General features: G+C 34.7%; 2 protein-coding genes and 6 non-coding genes across 10 annotated transcripts; 5 read left to right on the forward strand and 3 right to left on the reverse strand.

The window, feature by feature from the left end:
* Positions 1-423: 423 nt before the first annotated feature.
* pix-1 (SH3 domain-containing protein) lies at positions 424-7538 on the forward strand (the record flags this gene model as incomplete). 2 transcript variants are annotated; one of them, NM_001270298.4, is made up of 15 exons in its annotated part: positions 424-504; positions 615-741; positions 786-830; positions 883-1018; positions 1412-1507; positions 1552-1674; positions 1729-1858; positions 2102-2161; positions 2250-2404; positions 2452-2582; positions 2649-2922; positions 4442-4554; positions 4628-4904; positions 6288-6363; positions 6427-7538. In NM_001270298.4, 15 exons carry the CDS (start codon positions 433-435, stop codon positions 6550-6552), a joined length of 1941 nt encoding a protein of 646 aa, NP_001257227.1. The 2 variants fall into 2 exon arrangements, with proteins under 2 accessions (NP_001257227.1, NP_001257228.1); NM_001270299.3 differs by lacking the exons at positions 4442-4554; positions 4628-4904; positions 6288-6363; positions 6427-7538 and having other exon boundaries at positions 433-504; positions 2649-2926.
* Positions 3029-3117, reverse strand: K11E4.7. Its single transcript, NR_072455.1, has one exon. It is a non-coding gene; the product is annotated as an Unclassified non-coding RNA K11E4.7 (non-coding RNA).
* K11E4.t4 lies at positions 3036-3108 on the forward strand. The gene has a single exon. It is a non-coding gene; the product is annotated as a tRNA-Lys (tRNA).
* K11E4.9 lies at positions 3482-3571 on the reverse strand. The gene has a single exon (NR_072456.1). It is a non-coding gene; the product is annotated as an Unclassified non-coding RNA K11E4.9 (non-coding RNA).
* K11E4.t5 lies at positions 3488-3560 on the forward strand. The gene has a single exon. It is a non-coding gene; the product is annotated as a tRNA-Lys (tRNA).
* K11E4.10 lies at positions 3889-3998 on the reverse strand. The gene has a single exon (NR_072457.1). It is a non-coding gene; the product is annotated as an Unclassified non-coding RNA K11E4.10 (non-coding RNA).
* K11E4.t6 lies at positions 3909-3981 on the forward strand. The gene has a single exon. It is a non-coding gene; the product is annotated as a tRNA-Lys (tRNA).
* A 12907-nt stretch (positions 7539-20445) lies between the features above and the next one.
* On the forward strand, positions 20446-24928 carry nhr-71 (Nuclear hormone receptor family member nhr-71; the record flags this gene model as incomplete). Of its 2 annotated transcripts, none has more annotated exons than NM_001029616.6 (10): positions 20446-20601; positions 20986-21087; positions 21720-21828; positions 21922-22220; positions 22540-22875; positions 22923-23029; positions 23180-23307; positions 23359-23510; positions 23566-23731; positions 24187-24928. In NM_001029616.6, 10 exons carry the CDS (start codon positions 20578-20580, stop codon positions 24498-24500), a joined length of 1737 nt encoding a protein of 578 aa, NP_001024787.1. The 2 variants fall into 2 exon arrangements, with proteins under 2 accessions (NP_001024787.1, NP_001024788.1); NM_001029617.5 differs by having other exon boundaries at positions 20578-20601; positions 21711-21828; positions 24187-24500.
* Between the last annotated feature and the right edge of the window lie 1701 nt (positions 24929-26629).

Raw genomic sequence — 26629 nt, forward strand, 5'->3', positions numbered from 1 at the left:
CCTTCCTTGAATTTAGTTACTTTCCAAATTTACATCATAAATCTCTTTCTTATAAAATAAAAATTCATCTCTACACAAAACAATGTTCAAAAGAGCATCAAAAAGAGCACTTTGTTCGTGAGATGTGAAGAGAAAGGGTCAACACATGTTATTTATCACCGTAAGTCCGTTGAGGGGCCGCCACTATACGGGTTGAAAAGACGAGAGATACACCCCGCAAAAGAGACCCAGAGAGTGCGATGGAGCGCGTTTGCATTTCTTACTCAGTGTTCACCCGTTCTATCGATTCCATCGACAGTATTTTTAAACTCCACAGGGTTATTAATTACTAAAAATGTGTTATTTGAGAATTTATTGATTTTGAATTTTTCTCAATTTTTTTTGTTAAAAATTTATCGAATATGTTCACCGAATACAGTATTTTTTCAGAAAATGGAACCTGGTTCGGGTTCTCCGTTATCGGCTCGAGCGAAATTTCAATTCGAAGGTTCAAATAACGATGAGGTGAGGTTTTGTTTCCCACACATTCAAACTTGTGAAATTTTTTTTTAATTTAAAAAATAGTACATACTTAAATTACTTTTTGACAAAAGTATCATTCCACGAATTTTCAGCTAAGTTTCGACAAGGATGACATCATCACAATAACACAGCAGCAAGAAGGCGGATGGTGGGAAGGAACACATGAAGGAGTGACCGGATGGTTTCCGTGTGCCTATGTAACTCTCATCACAGAAAAAGGTAACTTGAATCGGAAAATTCGAGCTAATACCCACAAATTGCAGACAAACTCCAGCGATCTCGATCCGTCCCAAATGCAACTGCAAAAGGTATATCTCATGAAGATTTACTCGTTGAGACAATTCAAATTTAAAAATTCAGAAGTGGTATCCGTCGGAGCTCAACCAGATTATCGAGACCTTGTGCTCAAAAGTTATATTGAATCGGAAAAGGAGTACATGCAAAGCTTGCTCAAAACGTTGCAATCTCTATTGATTCCAATTGGGGCATCTAAAATGTGAGTTTTAAAATGTTTTTTTTAACTTTCAAAATGTGAATTTAATTCATTGCGGATTTTTCTTATTGCTTTTTTTGTTGATCAATCCAGATTCTAAAAATTGATAACTTGAAATTTGGAATGATGGGCACCTCTGCGCTATGAAAAAAAGTATCTTAAAAAGTGGGGCGAGTAGCTCACTGTTTCAAAATACAGTCACAGGTCCCATTTTTCAAAAAAAAATTGAGTCTAGCTAAAGCTTTAAAAAAGTATACCTAAATTATTACCTAAATTATTCATATTTATTTACAATTTACTTTGAGATTTACATTGAGAAAAACATCAAGTTCCATTGCATTTCCGGTGGATTTTCATTTTTGGGTACGACAATAATACATTTTTGACAATTTTCAGCTTGACGGCTCCAGAATACTGTACGTTGGTTGGGAATTTCGAAGTAATTTACACTCTGAAACGTGATCTTTTTGAACAACTGGAGCGTGAGCAAAAGTGAGTTTTAATTTCTCCAACCTTCTTCAACTTTCTTATTTCAGTGAGGAGCTTCCAAAAATGAGAGTCGGTGGAATGTTCATGAATGCTGCTCTTGAGCTCAGAACGGCACTAATGAGTTATGCTGACAATCATCCAGACGCTGTCGAAGTTCTCAAGAAGAAACAGTAAGTTTTGACAGAGCTAGAGAATGTATCGAATGTATTGTTTCGCGTTTTCAGGAAGGAGTTGGAAAAGGTGGTAAAGTCGCAGGATCGGGAGTACAAGGAATTGGTGTTAGGACTCAGTGAGCCACTCCGGCACGTCGAGAGGTACTACAACTTGCTCCAGGAGCTTGAGCGAATTGTTCCGGTGAGTATTTGAATCTAAATGAGAAAAAAAAACATAGGTCAATCGATTCATTAAACTCTGGAATTTTTTTTCATAGAGAAAGCACAGTTGTTTAATTAAAATACATCATTTTTGTGAAAATTTTATTATGATAATTTTTTTATGTTAAATTATCAAGTCTACTCATGTGAACAAACGTTGTTAATGCATAATAATTTTTATATCATTTTGAGTCAATGAGATCATCATCAAAAAAATTTTCAGGCGAATCATCCGGACCGTGGAGATTTACAACGTGGATCGGCAGTTTTTCGGGAAACAAAGGTGCGTTGTTTTAAAAATATTAGAAACACAAATCTAACTGACTCACAAGAATTAGGATCAACAAGTTTTAAAATCAAACTATTTTTAGGATTTGTGTGAAACCCTTCGTAAGCAGAAAGAAGCCCAACTCGACTTCTTGTTTGTGTCAAAAGTGGACAAGGTGGTTTCAGCGTCAGAACGAGGATCTATTCTCTATGTGGGTGTTGCAAATGTGGAATACAAGAAAGCGGATGCAGTGGATCGGTGAGTTGCCGAAAATTTTACCTGTTCAAATTTAGAAGTGATTTCAGATTCGTGGCATTGTTCACTAAATACATTATGTTTTTCGAAGTCACCAAGGATATGACATACGACATTAAGGAGAAGTTTACAGTGTCCGGTTTTATTGTTCGGAAAAAGGAAGCTACTGAAATTTCATTTGGTAAAATATTCGGATAAAAAATTAAAATTAAAAAAAAAAACAAATTAGTAACCCAAGTTTTTCTAGATCGCCCCAACACTGGAGAATTCACTCTAACGATGGTTTCAACCGGGGGTGAGGTGGAGAGATTCCTTGTTGCTTTGGCGAAAGCTGAAAACGTGGCAATCATCACTCCGACGACAACTATCTTGAGGAGACCTTCCAAAAATGCTAACGATACAATGAATCAATCACAGACTCAAGGAGCAGAGACTCCTCTGGTCGCAAAACCCCCACTTCATCCCCCAGGAAACTCGGATCAACAGTATAGTATGATGAACAAAAGAAAAAGCTCGAAGAAGTGAGTGTTTTCATGTTAACCGTGTAAAATTGGAATGAACAGACAATTATCAAAAATGTCTTCGCAACGTTTAACCCTCAATTATTTTCGATTAAGTTATATTTCTTTTCGCCGCCCGGTTAGCTCAGTCGGTAGAGCACCAGACTCTTAATCTGGTTCTCGCGGGTTCGAGCCCCGCATTGGGCTTAGTTTTTTGTTCGTTGCGATTGGTTTTCCTATTACAAGTATTTAAAGAAATTCCATGATTTGCCAAATTTTGAGATTAAATTCGTGATACCAGTTTGTATTATTCTCAAAACTTCAAAAGTAGTACCAAAACGGAAAAAAATTAAAAAAAATTTTTTTTGAATATTAAACACTGTATTGAAAAAAAACAGCGTGGCGTTTATGCACAGATTTAAAAAAACATAATTTTTGAAATCTGTTCAAACACGCTACGCAGTTTTTTCTCAGTGAAAGTGTACATACCACATACCGAGACGAACAAGTGGCGTCAATCACATTACTGTCCTTGAAAAACGTGACATATTTCTATTTGAAAGGTCGCACCACATCTACTTTTGCCGCCCGGTTAGCTCAGTCGGTAGAGCACCAGACTCTTAATCTGGTTGTCGCGGGTTCGAGCCCCGCATTGGGCTTACGCTTTTGTCTATCTCAAATGATCATTAAAAAAACTTTACTATAAAATTTACTCACTTTTCTAAATTGGGGTGCGAAGTTTCTAGGTGGAATATTTTTTCAACATTAAAGGAATTTTCTTATTAAATCCTATACACTTTTTGAAAGTATCGCTATTCAATTAATTTTCAATGTCGCGAGAAATCAATTTTGCCGGTTTGTTTATTTTAACAGTGTTGGCAACGACCGACGACCTAACAAATTTCAACACACTATTACACTAAAAAGTGCGAGACACTTCCTGACAGCCACAAAGTGCGCCTGACATTTTCACTTTTTAAATTACACGCGCCTCGGTTCCTATCGCCGCCCGGTTAGCTCAGTCGGTAGAGCACCAGACTCTTAATCTGGTTGTCGCGGGTTCGAGCCCCGCATTGGGCTTACCTTTTTTTGCATTTGTCCTCTAGACAAATGTATGCAAAAAGATATTGCAAATACGATTTTGATGGGATGGGATAGAGTATGAAGCGAAAAATTTGATGTAAATTACTACTTAGATTAATTGGTATTTATGTATTAGATGGACAAATCTCTTCTCACCAAAAATCTCTATGTTTTTCGATCCCTCGATTTTGGATAACAAGACTTGGCAACATTAACGCTCACCAATTTAGGCAACACAAGAAATTGTGTGTTCTTCACGGATCAAAACACGAAGACTTTCTAACTGTCGCATGTGAAATTTCGGACTCAATAGATCACGAAGAATAGTTCGTAACAGATACAATGGCTATTGAGATAGGAGAAATTAGGGTGAAAAGTTTTTTGTGTGGACAATATAAAAAATAATGATAAAAAACAAATAAAACATGGAACGAGACCTAAATTTTGAAATTTTCAGCTTTGATGACAGTTTAAACTTGGGAAATATGAAGTTCGATCATGAACTCGGAATGGTGCTCCCTGAAGGATTTGAGCTGCCAACAAGCAGTCGCAATTCAAGGAATACTGCAGGTAGGAGATATTTTGTTATTTATTGTTTTCTCTGTCGTGATTATGATTATCAACTAACAAAAATCTTTTTCAGATAACCTGCAATTCTCCCAGTTCCCATCGTTTTTCCTAAGCGGGAACGCCGGCAAACGAGGTGATCGTAACATTCGACTTCGAAAAGACGCGGCTCGTGATGAGGAGATTGAGTTTGAGACACTTCGAATTTTGGAAGGATACTGTGTGGAAACTGGTGGCGGACAGTCGGACTTCCATGCAAATGAAAGTTATCAACAACCACATTTGATTGTTGCAGAAGATGAGAAGATTCTGATGGAGGAGATGATTGGAGATGAAGTTGTTTTGCAAGAGAAGTAAGTTTTTTTTTGAACGATGAGACCTTAGAAGAGTCCAGTTCAGTTTTTCTAGGGTCAAGATTGTACACAATTTGTAAAAAAATTTAACCTTTTCGTTTCCTCTTCTCTTGCTGAATCATAGATATTAGGGTGGCGTATATGAAAAAATTGGGTGGGAAAATAACGGACGAATAGGAAAATCGATAATTGATTGATAAGAAAAACTAACTTCAGCAAACCTGAAATATCTAGAAACTTTGCAAAATTGGAATCCCCCCCCCCCCCCAAATTGATGTTTTTTTAGTAAAGAAGTTGATTTTTCTAAGGTTCTTTTAAAATTTCTGTTTTTTTTTTTCAAATATGTCCAGTGTTGATTCCCAAGTAGAGTAATTTGGGCACGTGGCTCAGCTTTGAACAATTTTTTAGTTCTCAATTCAAAACCGGCCAAAACGTTTTCCACTGTGTATTTAAAACTGAATGAGTTCTCAACTGATTTCGCATGGTTAAGAACGTGCTGACGTCACATTTTTAGCAACAAAAATCCCCCATATTTTGTAGATCAAACCGTAATCGGACAGCCTTGCACAACGTGCCAATAGTGATATTCCTAACAAGGCCCTTCATTTCGAAGCCAAAAAGAGATCAAACATTTACTTTCTGTAAAAATATAATTTTTGATCACCAGTAAATAATGATTGTTTTCATCTAGTCATGTTTGCTTCTTCTTTTTCTTCTTTTGTCTGTTTTGCATATCGTCCATTTTCAGTTATTATTTTTCGTACTGCTTTTAAAGAAAAGTAATAAGCTGACAAGGAAAAACAAGTATCCCCAAAGATAACAAGATGAAGAGGGGATAATTTTTGTAGAGACAATTTTTTGTAGTTTCCTTGTTTACTGATATTATTTGGTATTATAGTATTATAGCCGTTCATCGGAAATTGTTGTCTGATGAAAAACAGGACGTGAGTTGTTTTTTAGATAACTTTCAGTAGGATAGCTTGTTTTGTCATGTTTTCGACCTTTTTCGACCTTTAAGTGAAAACCATAACAATCTTTATTTCAAATTTCCCTTCACAAGTGTGTAATTTAAATAAATTTATAAGCTATTCTTCAACGAACATAAAAAGATTCGTGCATTTAGAAAACATTTCAAATTTATCTTTAAAACTTTATGTACATCGAACTTAGTTAGACATCGTCTATAAATCTGTCATTTTCATTCGTCGTACTCCTTGAGCACATCGGATGTATTTAGTTTGAACTTGAATAAGTGACCAGTATTTCCCAATGGTCAATTCGCTCTTGCTCCAACGACAATATCTATTCCTCCGACTTGCTCTCTCTTCGTCTATCTAGATTTCCGTTTCATTGCTCATTTGTCACCTCTTCTTTTTTTTTCAGAAGTATTGTGGATGCTGTGTACGCCATCAAAGATCAACTTTCGTTCCTTCAGACCGAATTTCAAAAACTAGCAAAAGTGAGTGAAAAATTCTTCTCTTCTGGTCTGTCACATCTAGCACCAATAATTTCATTTTTCCAGGTTGTTGAATCCGAACAAAAAGCACGCCGTCGTCTGGAGCACAATTTGCCAAAAATGTCTGGGGTGATCTCGCCAGATGGGAGTTCCAGTACTCCAAGAAAGGAGATCAACTCGTTTGACTTGTAAACTAGTTGAAAGCGTTTTCTCGAATGAGTGAGAGCGCTAGAAATTACAAAAAAGTCATTGCAATTAACCTGTTGGTGCGGTGCTAAAAAGCATTTTCAACACCTAATTATCAATTAGTTTAAAGTTTGATTCTAGTAACGTTCATTTAAAACTTTGTTTTCTTTGTTTTCTTAAGTTCATCGTCAAAGTTATGCCAGTAGAATGATCGAAAGCGTTGAAATATTATCATTAAATGGTTGACTTTTGTGATTATTGACTTAACTTTTTATACTCAATCAAATCAGTAAATATAAAAAAGGACAGTCCAAATTATCCTTGGAAGTACGGGAAGCTTGACTGAAACCAAAAAAAAAACAATTTTCGCATATTTTTTTTTTGAATTTTCAAGTTAGCTGGTTTGTCATTTAAATTTTTAATTTGAACATCGGAAGCCATGCAAATGTTTATGTCAGGCTAAAAAGACTGAAAAATTGAAAATTGCCAAAAGTAGCTTCACTAGGAAAATCTGTTTTTGTTGTTTTTTCAAGCTAATATCCTCACAGAACTCATCTAGAGACTTGATTTTTTTTATTTACCAGATGGACTAAAAATCAAATGTCCAATTACAAGTTTATATTTTCCTACTTAATTCTATTTAATTTAATTATTTGAACCCATATCAAACATTATTTCCTTCTCCGTCTTCCTTTCGCACTCCCAGAAAATACCAACAACCACGACCTCTTCCTTCTCGACTTTATTACTCCTCTATTTCTCCAACTTTTCTCGACCTATGTGCCTTGACTCGACCACCTCTTTCGTGTTTTTTTTTTCACAAATCAATGTTGTTTTTTGCCTGATTTCCGATTTCTTAGCATTTATATATTTTTCCAAAACAGAAATCGTTTGGTGTTGTGTAACTTTCACACTTTCTTTGTATTTTGTTTCTCACTTTTTTCTCTATTTCTTATTTTACATTTTTCTGAATAAAACAATATTTAATTATATATTTAAGGCAAGTTAGTCTTTAAGAACCTTTTTTTGTTAGAAGCAAGGCGAAAATTCTAGTTTTTGAGTCTTTTTTGAACTGATATGATCAGCATTCAAAAGTTGCCTAGGCTTTGCTGAAAGCTTGACTTATGTCAAAAAAAAATCAAAGCTGTATCAAATTTCTATATTTTTTCAATGTTAAAATTAGGGCTCCCATGAGGTGGCCGCAACGGCGCATCCGCTGGTCTCAGCGATCGCCGCGCAAGCTACTCATTTCACGCCAAGCTGCGAAACACCGAACGTGTCGGCTGCTCCAAATAACTAGGTTTGCACCAGGGGTGTGCGGCAAATGGAAAAAATTGCCGAGCTCGGCAAATCGGCAATTGCTGGTTTTTCAAAATTTGCCGAGCTCGGCAAATTCGGCAAATCTCTTTTTTCAATATTTGCCGAGCACGGCAAATTCTGCAAATTTGCCGTGCTTAACAAACTCGGAAAATTTTGATAATTTTTGATGTTTTTTGAAACTCCAAAACTACCGAATCCTTAACACACATCTGGTTTCTGAATTAGTTCCGTGTAGTATGTCTGCTTAAGCATAAAACTAACTCAATTTTGTGTCATTTTACTAAATTTTTGGCGAAAAAATCAATAATTTTAGTGAAAATTGTACTGTAAAATTTTTGACGTGTGCGGCAAATTTCGAAATTTGCCGAGCTCGGCAAATTCGGCAAATCTACTTTTTTGAAATTTGCCGTGCTCGGCAAATCGGCAATTGCTGGTTTTTTTTAATTTGCCGAATTCGGCAAATCGGCAAATTTGCCGAGCTCGGCAAGTCGGCAATTTTCGGCAAATCGGCAAATTTGCCGCACACCCCTGGTTTGCACTTCATTGCACCCGCACAGCGGCGCGCAGCGTCGGCGTGGGGCCCGCATTTCGCGCCTCACTCAGCTGGGAGCCCTACTTAAAATATACATTTAAAAAATAGGGCACGAGTCACTAATAGAGTGCATGTTTGTAAAACTTAAGCAAGTTTTTTAGGAAAACAATAATTAACTATTGTCAGATTAAACACTCCAAATATTTTTTATATTTTCCAATGTTCAGTCACAACGAAATTTTTATAATTTTCTGAAATTTTTGACGTTGTGAAAATTTCGAGCATTTCTTCAAATTTTCAAAATTTTCGAGAACAGAAACGTGATTGGTTAAAAGTTAGAATTTTTGATTGTTTTAGAAAACGTCTTGTTTGAAAATTTTTCCAATTTTTTCCAAGAAAAAAACATAGAGATCAAGATAAAAAAAAAACGTTGTGATCAAATAAAATAATTTTGTGACCCTATTAGTCGCTTATTTAGCATTTTCATTCCTCACATCAGCATCATCGTCAGGGTCATTTGTGAATAGAAAATGAATTCGACAATATACTCAATCATCCTTTTTGCTTGTCGCCGTTGTCTTTCTCGTCCGTCTATCGTCTACTTGCTTCCATGCATGTGTCTTTTTCTGTCAGTGCTTTGGAAGAATCTCCCATTCAGTCAGTTTGTCTTCGCCGGTATGTATGTTTCATTTAATTCCCCCCCCCCCCCCCCCCACCTTCCTCTTTTTCCTTTTATAAAATGAGCGGAATTACCGAGACGAGTGTACTCAAACTTGGCCCATAAGTGGCTACAATTCGCAAAATATTTGGCATGTTTTCCTCAATGCGATTGTTGTAGAAGTGCAAGACTAAAGAACGGTCGGAATTCTTTTTTTATTTTCTTGAAAGTTTGCGGTGGTCTATATTTATTTTTATGGTGTTTATTGTATGGGAAACCATCAAACCAGCCCGATAAAGAAAAATGGAATAAGAAAAAAATTAGGTGAAAAACTTTTAGAATTCCCAACACTGGAAAAAAACATTGCTGAAAACATTTAGGCAGTTTTTTGAATTTCAAAACTCAAACTTTGCTAAGTTGATGAACATTAACTATTTTTTTGAATTATATTTCTTAAATTCCAAGTGCAAAAGTTTTTGTAACCATTCAAAAACTATTGTAATCATTTTTAGCGAACAATTATCATAAAACTGCACTTTGTTTCATAATGTTACATTTGTATTGAATATTGTGTTGATTTAATCAATTTTTCGAAATTTTGTTAAAATTACTCTTTCATAGTTTCTTAAAATCTCGTTTATTCAATGGAAACACGCAAAGAAAAAAAACACGTTGAAAAATTTTAAAGGAGTTCTCATCACTATTGATGAAAACTTTCTTATCACTGACATTTCTGACGCAAAAATACAAAGATTTTATGCCAATTGAAAGAAGGCAGGTGTTTTTGAGTGAATGGCCCGCCACTGCAAATTAATGCACTCTCTTTGCAAAGTACAGTACTGTAAAAAAAAGTGCGCCTCTTGCACTTGATTTAATCTTGCATGGTTTCTTACGTGTCCTTTTGCCTCTACCTCGCGTCTTACCCAAAGTGTGATGGATCGGTTAGATAATCATTTATCCACTGTGACGTCGTCTCGTTTTTCCCGTAATCCATATTTCATCTTCCAATCTCGAATTTTTCACTCCTGTCAACCCACACTGGTAGGTTACGGTTTTCAAATTGTTAAAAATTTAACAAAAAAACGAAGAATCTTGCTGGCTAGTGTTATGTTTTATCCAGATCATAAATACTCAAAAATATTCAAAAATCGGTAATCATTATTATTGATAAAATACATTTAAAATTAAGTTTTACCCACTTCTAAACTTTTGCATCTTAACAGGCAAACCACATTTTAAAAACAATTTGAACTCCCACAGCTTCTATCTTTTTCAACTTTTCATAACTTTCATAACTTTCATAACTTCGTTAAATAATTTAAAAACTTAACTAGCACTAACACGGTTGCTCAGTTTTTTTCTTCTGAGAATATGAAAACTGCCTCTCTGAATAATATGTAATTATTAGAGCAAAATAACACATTTTGATTGTTTTCTTAGAAGTTTTAAAATTGTCTACCATTTGTATTTTTGAGTTATGAAAAACTTTGTTTAAAAAAAAAAATTTTTAACACTCACATGTATTTAAAAAGTTTTATTCATAATTTATTGTCCTTAACAATAATCCACAGCATTTGCTTTTGTCAAAATTAAACATTTTTGAGGTTGATTCTTTTATCCCCGATATTCTTTAGGCAAATTTCTGCCGTCATTTTTTCCTAAGTTAATATAGAAAAGCTTGCATAAACCCGCTGAAACTCTTCAGAAATTGTAAATGTATTTTGTAATGTAATTTTGTGGATTCTGCAATGAGAAGCTGAAGCTAAAGCTCAAAAACTAAATGTTCAAGTTGGTTATGTTTTTATGTACAGCTTTATATACGTTTTGGAACATTTTTCAACTTTTATTATATCATTGTACATTTTTTTGAACAAAATGTTGATCACAATTTTTTAAACTTCTGATCCAACTGATATTTTTTGAGCCAAAATTGGGAAACAGGTGGCACAAAAAAATCATGCATCTTATTATATTTCACATTTTGAAAATTTTTGAGCTCATCCATTTCTTGTTATTGCTTGACTAGCAACGGATTAAGCATAGCTCAACTAATTCGATTTTTAGCTTTCGAAGCATTCTTCCTTATCCTATACATATGGATTTTGGTCTAGGCATTCATTTTGTAAGGCATCAGAACATCTTGTGATGTTTTATTTTCGACCCAAAGAACACCATTCTTAGCGGTGATCATAATTAGAGCATTTCAAGAAATGTATGTTGTGTGAACTAGAAATTTGTTATTCATGAGCTCAATCTCCGGAAGAAATGGCAGGTTTTGAGTGGGAGGTCAGGTTCATTCTTCGTGGGTGTCCAGGCCTAATAGTAAGTTGAGATTTCTTCTGACATGTTTTTATTCAATTTTTCTCAATTTAAATTGAGTTTGGGTGTTTTATATTAAACTAGATATGTTTCCCAGAAGAAACATCGGCAAGACACGTACAATTAAATAATAATACATTATTTTCATTTTCACCTTTCATTTGTCGTTAATTTTTGAAATTCAAATGTTTTTGAATTCGGAATATGTGTACATTTTCGAAAATAGCCAGACAGAATTAGTATTCACAAAAAATTCACAAAAAGCCTATTAGCTATGTAGGATTTTGATTTTTTAAGCCAAAATATTTTTGCGGGAGCTGCTTTACACGCTTTTCACTCAAATTATATCATTTTATAATTCAAAATGATATCAATTCGAACGAAATAATGCACTTACATAAGTCTTGTATGAATAAAAAGTTATACTGCTCTTAATATAATTAAAGACTTTTAGAGGCCTTTTCAAATTTTCACATTACAGATTGAGCACATGTTCACAAAGAAATAAGAAAAGGTAATATCAGAAAACTTTTTTCCTAACATACACACGGTGATGTCTGAGTAGAACAAGGTTTTTGAAGTTGTTATCTTTCTGAAGACAAACATATTTTCTCTGAATTTGTGGCATTGATTTAAAATATTTCATTGATGTATATAATGTATATTTATTTCACAACTGTTTGTAATCATATCCACCCGTTCATGTACTCATTATGATTCCTAAAAGCAAAATTTTAGGTTGCCCTGAAACTACAAAAGCTCCAACCTATAAACGTGAATTTACAAAACAAATCATCATTGAACCATGACCTCTCCGTTGACCTTTTCGCTGATTTCCCGAAATGTGTCACCTATGAGACAAGTGAAATCGAACCCATCAGCTTGTCGTCTCGAATTTCCGTTTTCTTCTTCATTACACTTCTTTTTTTCTCCTCTTCGGACAGGCTCCAATCATTCGTTTAAGTAGAAAAAAGTTTGAAAACTCTTTATTAAAGGAGAGAATATTAGTTTATTGCTTATTCATAAAGCACTTTTCTTCGTGAAAGAAGTTTAGATTGAATGGACTGAGAAATGTAATGAAGATAATAAGGGAAAACGGAAGTAAACTAATTTCTACTTTTTATACACTCTTCTTCTTTTTCTTTTCGTTGTCGTCATTCGCTTTTTAGACTCACTGGTCCCTTTTTGAGAGCTTTTTTTGTCAAGCTCTTTTTTCACGTTTTTTTTCTTCGGGGGCCATGAAGAGTTTGGCGAAAAGAGATGGAAAGAGAATAACAGAGTGACACGAGAAACGAGGCGGCGGTCGGAAATGTTTCTTCGGGAGGAGCTTTGGTCCCCCTGAAGCATGGAGTGCGAGAGAACGAGAGTACATTTTTGCTCTGCGTCCCACCGCGCCCCGTCATTCTCTCGTCTAGCCCCCCCCCCCCCAATTCTTGCTCCCTAGTTCCGGAGAGTCCCTTCGGCTCCTGAAGCTCTTGCGTACTTTGTGTATATGTATGTGTGTTGCTCTCTGCGGTATCCGTGCCGTGAGTGTACGCATCCGAATCCTTAGTCCTCACACGTCCGCACATAGACTTTCAAAAAGTTTCTCTCCTCCCCCCCCCCCCCCCCCCCCCCACTCGTTTTGTTCCTCATCCATCTCCGTCATCTTCTTTTTTTGTCAAGTTATGTCGTTCAAAAAGTGTGTACTTGCTCACACTGAAACAAGATTTCGAAAAGTGTGAGCTTTTTTTGCTCAAAACCTTCAATTACCCCCTCCACAAATACTATGACGACATATAACATTAAATTAGCAGCTTAACGTTAAAAAGTGTTAACCAAAAGTCAAAAGCCAGCTAACACACATTCAATTTAATTACTATTTCTGTTCTCATTGTATGGAGTGTTTAAAAATTCTAATAATAACCTATTGCATTGAATACGCCTTCGTATTCATTTAGTAAACTGAACTTAATTAAGTTAAATTGTCATAGTGTGGGCGACGTTTGTTTGTGAGAATTGTTTTGATCGATGTTATGGAGTTTAATATACATTTTATTGAAAATAGTTTAAATAAGGCACTGTTGATTTTTTGAAACTCGTAATAAAATAGGACATGCTATTTGTATTATATCTAGTAAATATTGATGTTGTGTTAATTTACATAAGTTTGTCGGTTTTGTTATTACTCTTTAGTAAAAATCTCATAAAACTGTTTTTCAAAAAATGAAGGTAGATTTAGAAATCAATGTGTTTTATGACGAAAGTAATAATAATATATACAAGTTCCTAATTAAGTACGTACTTCTAGCCATGTTCTTTCTTATTTTAATAATGTTGTTTCCGGCTTCTGAATATAATCATTTCGAAACATAACCGTCATCAACTTCACCTCATTTTGTTATCCCATAACACCTGCGCAGACAGCTCCAAAATAAATGTTAGTAGATTCATAGAGACCATTAGTTCATATATATTAATTTCACACGTACAGAAAAACATTTTGAGACCACACGATTTATAGATCGAACGAATATAGCAATGTAAATAATTATAACAATAATTGAAAAAAAAAATATACATAGGATGCAAAGTTTGAATCAGATTTCGTATTTCAGGCTAATCTTATTTTCAGTGTTTAGACCAGTATGATAAAATCTTTTTTTAAAAATTTTCACGAGCTACTTTTTATTTAATCTTTTCAAGTAAATTTCCGTTTTTCAGCTAGTGAAATTTATAGATCGGATTCACAACTTTTCATAATCAGAATATAATTTAAAATTAGTTTGTTATTCTGTCATTAACAAAGTTGATCAAAGTTCTATCGCGAAAATGTAAACTATGTTTTTGTATACATTTACTATACATGTATACATTTACGAGGCTTTTTTGTTCAAATATATGTATTTTTCCCTTCTAAAATCACACAACAATTTGTGTTTCAACTCATTCAAATACGTGGGTGGCTAGAAATGTCTCAAGTTTTTATTTTTCGCAAATTCAAAGAATTTCAAAGTCAAGTAATTTCCCGTGTTTTTTGCATTCAGTCACTTCTTAACCGGAATATGAACTTTTGAACATTTGCACTTTGCAGTCATCTTTCAGAAATTAACTCATCATTTCTAATTCATTCATGACAACGTATTTCGTACATTTTTCATTAGCTCTCTTGGTACGAACTATTTGCTCCATGGATCTAGTATTTATGATTACTTTCTCGAATACAGTGTAGTTTGTGCGAGCGTGCGTGCAACACTAATTTTCAAAGGAGTGGTAGTGGTTCAGACTAGGCTGCAACGTGAAGTTTTTCTCGCAATGCTAGTTTTAGTATAACCAGAGTTTTGGAAAAATTATTAGATTTAATGCCGTTCAAACCAAGGTTTTCATTACTTCCGACTGTTCATCATTATTTTAAAATAAAGTTAAATACTACAAGAGACTGCAATGAGGCTGATAAATGTACTATTAACGCGCACCAGTGCAAAGCTAATACAAAATCGAGACTTATAAAAAAAATACGGCAGTTCCAAATCGTCTTATCCACAGGCCAAAAATTTGCGATAACATGAAGCAGTTGTAAAAATCATGTTACTATTGCTAACTACATACACCGTAGTTTATGAGTAATCTGACTTAAATTTCTATATCTATGATGATCAAGCAACATTTCCCGGAATATATTCGAGTATAACAATTTCATCACTTTCACGCAGCTGACTCTGATTTCCGAACCCTTCCAGTTCCCAGCGCAAAGTTGCTAAAGTTTCAATTCAGCTCACTTTTATGAATGTTTAATATGGGGATGTATATGAGAGCCGAAGTGGTTTGAATTCATTTTGTGCTACATCACTTGCTTTGCAAATATAAAAATGCTGTAGAATTTCGTGATGATAATAGGTGCTGTGAGTAAGTTAGGTGTCTGATTCTGTCACGTGCGTAATACCTCTGTATCAAAGCCCACTTTTTGAAGTACCAAAATTTAGTTTTTTTTTTAATATTTGTATTGCTTTTTACTAGTAGAAGCGTTGGGTTTAAATCATTTTTTTTTAATGAATTTCACATTTTTTTCTTCTTTTTTTCTGCTTCATCCCTGTTTCAATTTCTCAGCTTTATCTGCTCATTATATGGGTGGCACCAAACACCACAAATATTTAGATGAAGCATGAATATTGAATCAGTTTGAATTTTAAAAAAACTCATTTTTCGCATCATTCTCTGAATTATTAACTACATTTCATTTCAGTCTTGTCTGATACGTGAGATATTGGAATAATGTGTGAAGTTCCTTGTTTTGAACTTTGAGAATTGTCTAAGATCACTTGGTAGTTAATTTTGTGAAAATAGTTACTACTTATCACATGAAAGCGTGTCTCGTCAAAAAATAGTTTTGCTTTTTTTTCATTTTTAAAATGTTTCAATTTTCAAAATAAAAAGCTTAAAAGTGGTGTGGAGTTTTGGTCGCATTTTATTTTTCTCAATAACACAAGAAAAATTTGAACAATCCTAAAATATCCGATTGATACAGGAAAAAGCCCAGGAAAATAAGAAGCCTCAAAAATCGAATTTTCTTGCAGTCGACCATTTTTCATAACTTGCATTCAAACTACACCTAAAATTACCAGAAAAATTGATAACAAGTTTCGCCTCTATCTATTATGTTTGTGTTTTTCAATCAGACTTTCACACATTTCTCGGATTTTTTCTCAGAATTCTTTTCGTCCTCACTAACATGTATGGCTGAATGAAAAAAGTATCACTGAAATCTTTAAAATGATAGATCACTTTCACATCAAGTTCATGAACATAAAAATTTAATATTAGGTAAGTTACAATATCTGTCACTTGACGCGATTTAAGATTATACCAACTTCCTAGTTGCACATTTGTTTTTGCACACCAAATACATCTCTGTCTAGCGGAAATTTGCAATTGCGCGTCATTGCAAAAAAGGAAAAAATCTGACTCATAATCTTTACTTGTTTTTCAGCAGTCTGCTTTTTACAAATTGTAACCGGTCATTATAGTTTTGATTTGAATATTTTTGAATAGTTCTTACTGAATCTTTAATTTTAAACTGCTGACTTATTTTTTTCTCGTAATTTGATTTTTAGCAGTTTGAATACAAAGTGCAAATAAATATTTGCACTAATTTTAATTTGAAGGAGCCGAATGTTGATCGACGACAATGTACACCTTCCGTACACCATGTGTCAAAAGTCCACTTCATTTGTTCGATGCCCTTTTCTAAATACACGACTCGCTACAGTTGTCTGTACCTCCGTAACCGCGTTCTGCAACCTTTTCATGTCTTCCTCCCGGTTTCCTTTGCACATCCTTCTCCTTCTTATTGCTCTCTCTTTTTCTTTTTTGGCCACCACATTGTGTAAATAGTGCGGATCAACAGAACAACCACGCGGTTGAGACAGAGCCCACCACTCTATTGATTTGACGCAAACTAACGGAAAGTTTCATTTTTGGTTCCCATTGCTATTTTTTGCTCCTTTGTATGTTTTTATCTGGCTAGTGCATTTTCAGAGATCGAAATGAACAAAAATGCATATTTTTAATAAAGATAATGCATTAATTATATTTTTCAAATGAGTTTAAAGACCACCCATAAAGTCGAAATAACCGGATAGAAAAATTAGAAAGAGTATAACATGATTCCCCGTTTTCATTTTCTAGCCACACCCAATATTTCATTCGCCGACATGTAAGTAATATGATAGATACGGAAGTTCAAGAAACATGTGTTTACGTTTGTTCAGAAACCATGTTTTCAACTTTTTATACCCATTTTTCTCAAATTTGTGAATTCGTTTGATCTATGTCCGCCCACACAAGCCGAGTTGCAGCTAATCATAGAAATTGTGCTAATCTGAAAAAATTGAACTTATTTGTTGAGAATGAGTACATTCGAAGTTTCGAAAATGGCATACATTTGTTCAGGGAAAAATAATAATTTCAAAAGAAAGGTTATTATTTACTGAAAATATGATAAGTTCGACATAATGGCAGTTTTATTCTGTTCAATTTTGGCTGCAGTGTAGTTCATTTCATATTTTCCCCGTTACGCGACATTTTCAAAACTATTATTTTATACTTTAAGCATGCATTTTGTATTGTATCAAGTATGAGAAAGAACAAGTACACGTTCAATTCTTATTAAGATGTGAGTTTTAATTTTGACAGGTGTAATTTATTTGGTACATACATTTCATAGTTTTCACTTGACTTTCATAATGTTTCAATTGAAGTTTTCAAAAAACTTTTTTTTAAACTGATTGTGAGAAAAACTTTACTTTTGTGCTCCAAACCCGACACCGAATTCGTGGTGTAAAACAAGTTTTTAACCACATTTATCTTATCTTTGGAAAATTCTGTATGGATGTTGTTCCAAAATGTTTGCATAATTCAATACCAAACTACATGTTTCTAGTGCCAAAACAAGAGTATAGTCCGCACTACAAAAATCAGATAGCCGTATGGAAGGTCTGGTAATGCGGCAAAGATTAAGATCAGGCCAAAAAGATTTTTGATCTTCCCGTGAGCGCACTTTTTTCTTTCTTTCTCTATTTTTATTGAGGTAAGAGTCACAACTGAGTAACGGATGATGGGAAAAATGTGTCTTTTTCTTTCTTTTTTTGTTCGAAACTTGCTGTTATCATTTATCACATTTTGTGAGAGTGAAAAGAGAAAAGAAGCATACTGAAAGTGTAGTGTCCAGTCATCATATGCGTTGCCCTCATCCCGTTCTATCTCTCGTACACTTTTTTTTTTCAAAAAAGTTTCCGATTATCTTCTTTTCGTTTCTAGCTGATTTTTTTCGTTTTGGTGATATATCAAAGTCATCACATTTACGTGAGATACTAAATGATTTAGAGACTTTCTTCTGATCTTACGCCGACTCTTGTTGATTTAATTATTGTGATAGAATTAACGTAGAAACTAATTGTTCTAGTTGTTCGAAAAAAAAATCAAGTATGAAAATGTAAAATTGAGATTAAAAAATTGATCTATTCCGAAAATTCATATGATAAAAAAAGGTTAGCTGTATTTCAATTATAAATAAGGTAACAAACGGAAGCCCTTTCAACTTTTGGCCTATCAAAAACTTTTTCGAGTGGAAATGAAATACAGGGTGGTCCGTAATTATAGACTACCCTGTATAAATCTATGGCATCAATACATTGAAATTGAGCTCTGAAAATGTTAGCAATCCTATGGTAATTTTCTCAAATGTTTAGTCAAGTAATGCAACAACTAATCAACTTTTTAATATACAATACATATTCCATCATTAGGATTACTGTTTTGCAATTTATGTGAAGTAATATTTAGATTACACCTAAAACCTTTAACAATGTATAAATAATTCAAGCTGCAGTGCAGACTTTTGATAGTAGTGTTTACACTTTAGAATAAAGAAAAAAATTTAAAAAGTTGAATCGTGTAACACAATTATCTACACATTTGATCACTCTCTATTATTTATCGCTATTTCGCGTCTCGGCGCCTCCTTGTAAAGTACTGTCCACTTGATTTATATCTCTTGTCCGCCAACACCTGCCAATCGATTTCCTTCCCTTCCATTTTCTTCCAATTTTCGGTAATTCCGGAACAGCGTACTTTTCTTATGTTAGAAATTAAAGTGGAATATTAGAGAGAAATAGAGAAAGAAGGGACAAACGGAAATGCCATCATTTGCGTTGTGGAGAATGTTTCTCTATGTTCCTCTCTTATGTTTGTCTATTACCGGGCATGGTTTTCCTGTGATTTGTTCAACATTTTCACAAACCACCCACACATTATTATTATACTCTTTGTATCCCTTTTTTGTTTTTTTTTTTTAATTTGTATGCATATAAATGACTTTTTGAAGTTCGAAAGATCAATCACCAAATCTTATCAAAGTTGTCTTGCCGAACAAAATTTTATTGTTTGCATTTATTTCATTCAATGCATATTATCATATTACCAAATATGGTGGCAGGTCAATCGATTTTCCTGTTCAACTTTAAACCATAGTCGAGTCAAGATAGGATTAATTGAAATAACTGCAATTCTAAAATCGATTTTCCGCGTTTTCATTGATCAGTATCATGACAATACTTTCACTCTCACCACATTCACCACTATCACCACCGTCATCAACGCCATACTTGTTTGCTTGAAGGTTTTCGAGACTGTCTTCAGTTCGTCAGCTTAAAATCATTCCGCGTGATTGTACAATCTTTTTTGACACTTTATGATAGTCTTCTCTGCTTTTTGTGGATGGTCGAAATATCAAAGGAATCATTTTTAAGCGGGGCACAACTGATAAAAATCGAGGGAAATTCATAATAGGAAAAGTTAGATTGCAACTTTTTGGTTTTGAAATTTTTTGCGATTTATTTTTTTAAGGCGTGAAAAATACAATATTTCTAATTCTTTGCAGTTCGTAAACTTACCAGCAAATACTTTTTTATAATCAAAGTCCACGGTTATCAAAAGAGGCAATTGTTCTTTTTACCAACTCAACAACTTTTTTCTTGCTCCCCCTTTTTCTTTACGCTCTCTTTTACCTCTCTCTCTCTCTCACTTCTCTCACTTGCAAAACTGTTGCCACACAGTCGCCATCCTCTTCTCAACTAACCTTTGCCACGCGGCAACTGAAAGTGCGCCCTATTGAGAATGCCCACCTTGCACACCAAACACCATTTGATCGAGTTGTCGCAACTCATTGCGTTTTTTTGATTGATCGTCCCTCTTATTTTGTTCTTTTTAATTCGAGCGATTACGTCGCGTTCAATTTGAAAATGCACTGTTTCCTGACATAGATTTTCAATATTTTTATATCAAAACCCGTGCAAAAACTGGGAAAATTTGTGATGTTTGCCTTCATAGAACATCCGTTATTGTGTGCTTAGTAATCGAAAAAAAAAATCATTTTTGTGTTAGAAATTGGCAAGATTCTCTATATTTATATCAATCAAAAAACAAATTTCCATCCAAATTCTCATATTATCACCTCCCGTTCTTTTTTTGCATTTATCTCTTTGCCTCTCCACCTCGCACATATTCATTTCTGAATTAGTTTTCTTTTCTCCAGCTGAAAAGCGAGCCGCCCAGCTAGTAGGAGCCGGTGACAAACAAGTCGTCGATCCGTCGGAGACAACAACATCTCCACGCTGCCCAGCGGTCTTGAAGTTGTCGAATTCAGGATTAATCACCGGATTGGATGATGAAGGATGAATATAACTCGCAGGTATAATTTTTTAATACGGAAAAAAGGCTTCTTCAATTTTTATAATTTCTTGCAACCAAAAAGTTGGCATGGCACATAAAAGAATGCTCGTGAGAATTTTGTCATTTTTTCATGAATGACTAACAAAAGAGGGCTCTGTTCCATTTCAGATGATGATGTATGTGCAATGCTTTGAACAAAACCAAATAGAACTTTGTAGTAAAAACGAAATTTAAAATTTACAGAGAGAGCCAAATATTGAAATTTGAGCTCTTTTACTTTTTTATAACATGATAAATATGAGGGAAGCTATTTAACTTCAAATATTAAAATATTTTGTAATATTAATGAAACTAATATTTCCATGAGAAAATTTGAAATCTTATAAGAAAACTTTTATTCCAGGAGTGCATGGTATGCTCAGCTCCGGCCGATGGACTTCATTATGGTGCAATCAGCTGCCGTTCCTGCAACGCATTTTTCAGACGAACTGTTGTGGAGAAGGCGGTAGGTAGCACTAGATAGGAGTTTATATTTGTTTTTTGATCAGTCTCAAAACTCAAAATGTCTTGTTGCTCTTTTTGTGGCAACACAATGGCTGCTGCACAAAAATCACTCTTGATCTTACAACTCGTCTGTGAAGAGCGTATGCAAACATTTCCATAAGCTCATTGGGCTTTCTGTTGTTTCTTCATTTTAGCGATCTAAGATCACCTTGTTCCCCCGGCAAAGGCATCAATGATGAGAGGAAAATGGTAGCACACCACGTGTGGAGGGTAGAGATGGCTAGCTCTGTTGGTTTTGGTTTTCTTACTGATAAAAATTTTGTTATTGACTTAGTAAGAACAAGACGAGAAAAAATCGATCTATGAAGCTAATACACAAAATTAGTTAGTTGTGTATAACTTTGATGTGGCTAAACGAAACAAATAATTATAGTTCTGGAGATATAGATTTATTTTGAAAATACTGAGTTTATTGACTAGTGAGCAAAACTGTAAACAATTAATGATAATATTAATTTCATCTTTAGACTTAGAATATATTGTTCATTAGTTTTCTATTGGAATATAATACCTTTCTCCAAATCTCAACACCATATTTAAACTTCACCATAACCGTTTTCAAAGCTCTTTCAGGAGTACCGCTGCAAGCACACTAACACTTGCCTGATTGACCCGGATGGACGATGTGCCTGCAGATCTTGCCGGTTCACCAAATGCATCGAAGCGGGAATGAAAATTGGCGGTTAGTGAGCAAAAAGCACCTTGAAAGTTTCGGCAACCAACAAGCAAATATCTACTTCCTGGTGAGAATGAGTTGAAACTATCATCTTTTCAGCTGTCCAGCCACGTCGTGACCCAACTGGCTCGCAGAAAGAGCGACGAAAACGTGCCGGAGGCGTTGGTGAGATGATGTCCATGAACAATAGCCCGTTGGAGCGAAACGGCAATAGCTTCTCGTCGGATGGTCCGACATCAAACTCATTCATTGTTGATGCTATCAGGACAGATTATGGGTTTGCAACACCACGCCGAATCTCCACAGACTACTCGAACTCGCCAGACAGATATAGAAAATATGTCAAAATTGAATTGGATGATGAGCCAATTCCAAGCACGAGTTCTGCTCCAGAAAAGGTAGCGAATAAATTACTACAATGGTATAACTCTGGTGTCGCTTAAAAAACTGATAACTGTCATGTAAAAAATCGATAATTTTAAAACCTTTTCAAAAAGTTTGTCGCTTTTACAACTTTTGTCTGTGAAAAAAGCTATGTTATACTCGTTTTTTAATTTTTGTTTGAAAATGAGTAAACATTGAAGCTACAGTGTGGCCGATTTTGGACGTATATGAGCACATATTTTTAAACAGTAGCAAAACCTCAATGTATCGTGTACAAATGGGCAATATGTTTTATGATTATTTTTAAAAAAATTAAGAAAAAAATTTTTCCAGCAGTCCTGCCAAAGCAGTCCTAATGACGACGAGCAGCAGGAGTTCAACCACCTGGTGTACGCGTTTGGTGAACATCAACGCATGATGCAACTCTCCTTCTCCACGTTTGAACAATTTCTGGATGAGCACAGTAATGGGCCAAAACTTCGGCGAATGGACCCACTCGATGTGAGCAAGTTATCAGCTGTGGAGTTGACTGGCCTGTTGTACTGGATTGAGAAACAACAACCGTACGGAGAACTGCCGGTGGAAGATAGATCATCGCTGCTCAAACGGTATTCTGTACGGAAGCTCAGTTTGGACCATTTTTACAGTGCTTCCAAGCATCCTGAATATGTAGGTTGCTAAATTTGAATTTAACAGAAGAATAATTTTTATTTTAGTGTGCTCGTGGAGAGTTTGTCATGAACAACTTTACATTTGTGCCTGCGGATCGGACCGGATTCGAGCTCCCCGACGATGATCCACATCAGATTCAAGCAAAGAGGGAGTAAGTATTACCTTCACTTCAGCTAAAAGCACCCGAAAGGGGTCACGAATCACCAAAATACCACTTAACCTATGTCGTCAAACAATTAACGTCACCTAACCCTGACGCATTGAGAACTAGAACACAACGCCTCTCGTTTTTGAATTCTAGACATTGCAGAACCTTCGCGCCGACGTTCAACCGATTCTGGAAGAACGTCATCCGTCCATTTGTGCTGATGAAGGTGAACGACGCAGAAGTTGTGTTTCTGCACATTATGCTTCTGTGGAGTGTGACGAGTAAGTTGAAAATTGGATTTTGCATTCTTACATTTGTTCAAAACATTGCAGATAATGAGCATGTGACGGAGGACACGAGAAAAGTGATGAAGCAGAGACGTGATTGGGCAATGAATCGACTTTTCGACTGGTACAATGAGCATGGAACATCGGATCCTCCCCTACGATTTGGACAAATGATTTTATTATTAGGAGAAATTGAGGTAAGATTTTATTTTCCAACTTTGTGCAATAAATTTCAATTTTCTACGTTTTCAGCTCATCTGTGACATGCATTGCCAAGACTTCCAAGTGGCGAAGCTCTTCGAGTTTTGTGACATGAGCAAGTTCTGGTACGAAACACTGTGCTACGCGCCGTGCAACACAAACGTCCTGAAATTCGATCCGAACCTGCTTGAGAATTTGAAGAGATTCACCGCAATTAGTATGTTTTTGAACATATGACCTTTGGGAAACAAGAGTTTGAAACAGAGATGACAATTTTGTTAAAAGCGTATTGGAATTCAAGAAAAGGGGTTTTTTCCGTGCAGAATAATATTGTATTTTTTTGACACACAAGTTAAATTGAATCCAAAATATGGGTTTTTACTTTTTGTATGAATACAATCGCCATTAGATCGTTATCTTTATTTTTAATTATTCAATTTTCATCAACTTTTGATAAAAACATTTCTAATAAGAAAGTCCTTGTTTTAAATTAATATGATATTCAAATATAATAATACTGAAATTATTTTCGATTGACTGTTTAGGCAAATAATAAAAATACGCAATAAAATAACTAATGTACGTAGTTGGAATTTTAATCTAGATTGTAGAAAAACCTGTATTAAATTTTTTTTTTAATGCATATAAAAATTCAACAAGCTGAATTTCCAGGTGTCATGGAAAACAACGGCGGTCTTCGTCCATTTGTGAAAACAGAAATCAAACAAGATCCGGTACTATACAGCTCGCCAGAAGTCATCGCTCCGGAAAGCTGCTACAACGACTATCAAACGGTGGATATACCGGTGGACTGTAATCCGCACACAGAGCCCGTATCCATGGATCCCAACCTTGCAAACATTGATCCTGCCGTGCTCGTCTTCAATGCTCATATGCTGCCAAGTGTGATGGCGCCATTGCCCGATGATGCGGATTATCATCGACCGCAGCTTTATCACACGCAAAGTGAGGAAGTGATGACTTGACTTGTTGAATTATATTGCCTTCCTAAATCTGATGTCATATACTCCCTTTATTGTTGATTATATAGTTACTTTATTTAGTATTATTTAGTGTTGATTTGTTCCCCGGTTTGATTTTCAATCTACTCTTCTGTATAGGCACAATTGCTCCCCCTCACTACCTTCAAAACTTTGTCAATTAGTCACCAACTTCCTTTTGATTTCCAATGATCTCAGTTTAAACGCATTCCACTCATCATGTGATAACTATTGAAAATTTCTAGTATGAATTGATGCACGATTCGAAATATTTAACTACTCAGCGTTGTATTTTGAGATAAACATTTACGGTCCCCCCCTCTCTGATCCCTAAGAACCTTTAGAATTTACATTCTTCCAGTTTCCCGACAAATTGTGGTTACAATTGTGCAATGAAATGTTTGTACTTGTAAGAAGTGTATTTTATATCGGTTTGAAAATATGGAAAATTTTCAGGAAAGATCCATTTTGAATATCTGAAATTGTCTGAATCTGAATATCTATCTAAGATATCTAGAATACCTGAAAAAACTGGCGTTAGATGAAAAGTGAACGGTTTTCACGAGATTCAGGGATTATTAAGGGTACACTTCAAGTTGCTGACTTAATTTCAGTTCTTTCAATAAAAGTTTTCTGACTTCTTTTAAATCAGTAAATTATGAGGTTTGACAATTTTGAGATTTATTAAATTATGTTTTTCTGGTAACTTATTATTTGTTAACGGTCTGTTCTCTATTATATTTTCTGTGCTTGTTAAAAAACATAAAAGTATAACACTGATAATCTAACAAATAGTTTGTTTCCTTTGTTAGTTTAATTTAAAAAAAACAATATGGTTGTGGTGAGACTGAAATGCTTCACACTTACAGGCTGCCCTATTATAAAAACCGTTGGCTTCGGCTTAGGAAATAGCCATTTCTAAGACTAAAAAGGGAAAATGCACATCACGTTTTATTAAAATGGATAAATAAATGGTAGTTGAATTTATTTCAAAAATGAGGGGTTACAATACACAACTGCCATTGTCCTAACAATTAGCTGAAGAGCCTTCCCCATATGCCAGACTAGGGACTGTTCAATTCGTTGAGCAAGTACTATATTTTAACATTTTTTGCCATTAGTCGTGCTTTCAGTACCTAATTTTAACTTCTGGTGGAAAAAAATTTTAATTTGCAATGGCATCAAAACATTTTACCTTCATTGTTGTTTTACAATGAAATAATTTGTACTGCAAAACTTATACTCAAATAAAAATATTTCAATGTTTGAGAAAACTGCATGAATTATTAGAAATGGCATGAGAACGGAGATCGTCCGTGGCAGCGATAAAAACCATTCAATGCATCAAAAGATACTGATATTTTCCAAATTTGATATCGCATTTTGCCCATTCAACATGAAAAACTGTTTGATTTTTTACAATCAAAACTTTTTTTCAAACTTCTTTCACCAGTTGTATTTATGTTGCCAGTTTCCTTTTAATCTTTTGATATCATTTCACACTCTTCACGTATCGAAATTTGCATATAAAATCGATATGTCATATTTGCGTCTGTTTCCGCCAATCCACCGCCACTCTCCGCACATAGAACGTACACGTTGTAACCAAGGACTACACATACAGACTAGCACTTTGCTTCTCTGTGTTCTCTCTTATTTATGTGATATTTCTTGAATATTTTCTGTTTGATGAGACAATGTTCAATTTAATTTTTTATGTCTCGTGTTTTCTCTATATTGTTTCTCTAAAATATTAAGAAGACTAGATAAAAGTACTACTTTAATAACATTTTTTTTTATTCGGCAGCTTTTTTACTTTTATGTAAATATTCGAAATACACTTTTTCAAAGCAAATTAATTTGATGTCCGTAGAGCAAATTATGGCTTCTTGCTAGCTTTCTAAAATAGAATCGATTTTTCAAACGATTTGAAAATGTCAAACACCATTTGAAACCATTAACGGACTGTTATTGAAATGAAATGTCAGCTGATGTTTGACTATTGTGAAAAAAGGGTTACCTCTAACAAGTCTGTGATCGTGTTGGTCTTTCTCTGACTTCTCACCACAGTCTGGTTCATCGAACAACCTCTTTGGATTTTGTTCGTCATAAAT

This window comes from Caenorhabditis elegans, chromosome X (genome assembly GCF_000002985.6).
Source record: "Caenorhabditis elegans chromosome X".
NCBI lineage: Eukaryota > Metazoa > Nematoda > Chromadorea > Rhabditida > Rhabditidae > Caenorhabditis > Caenorhabditis elegans.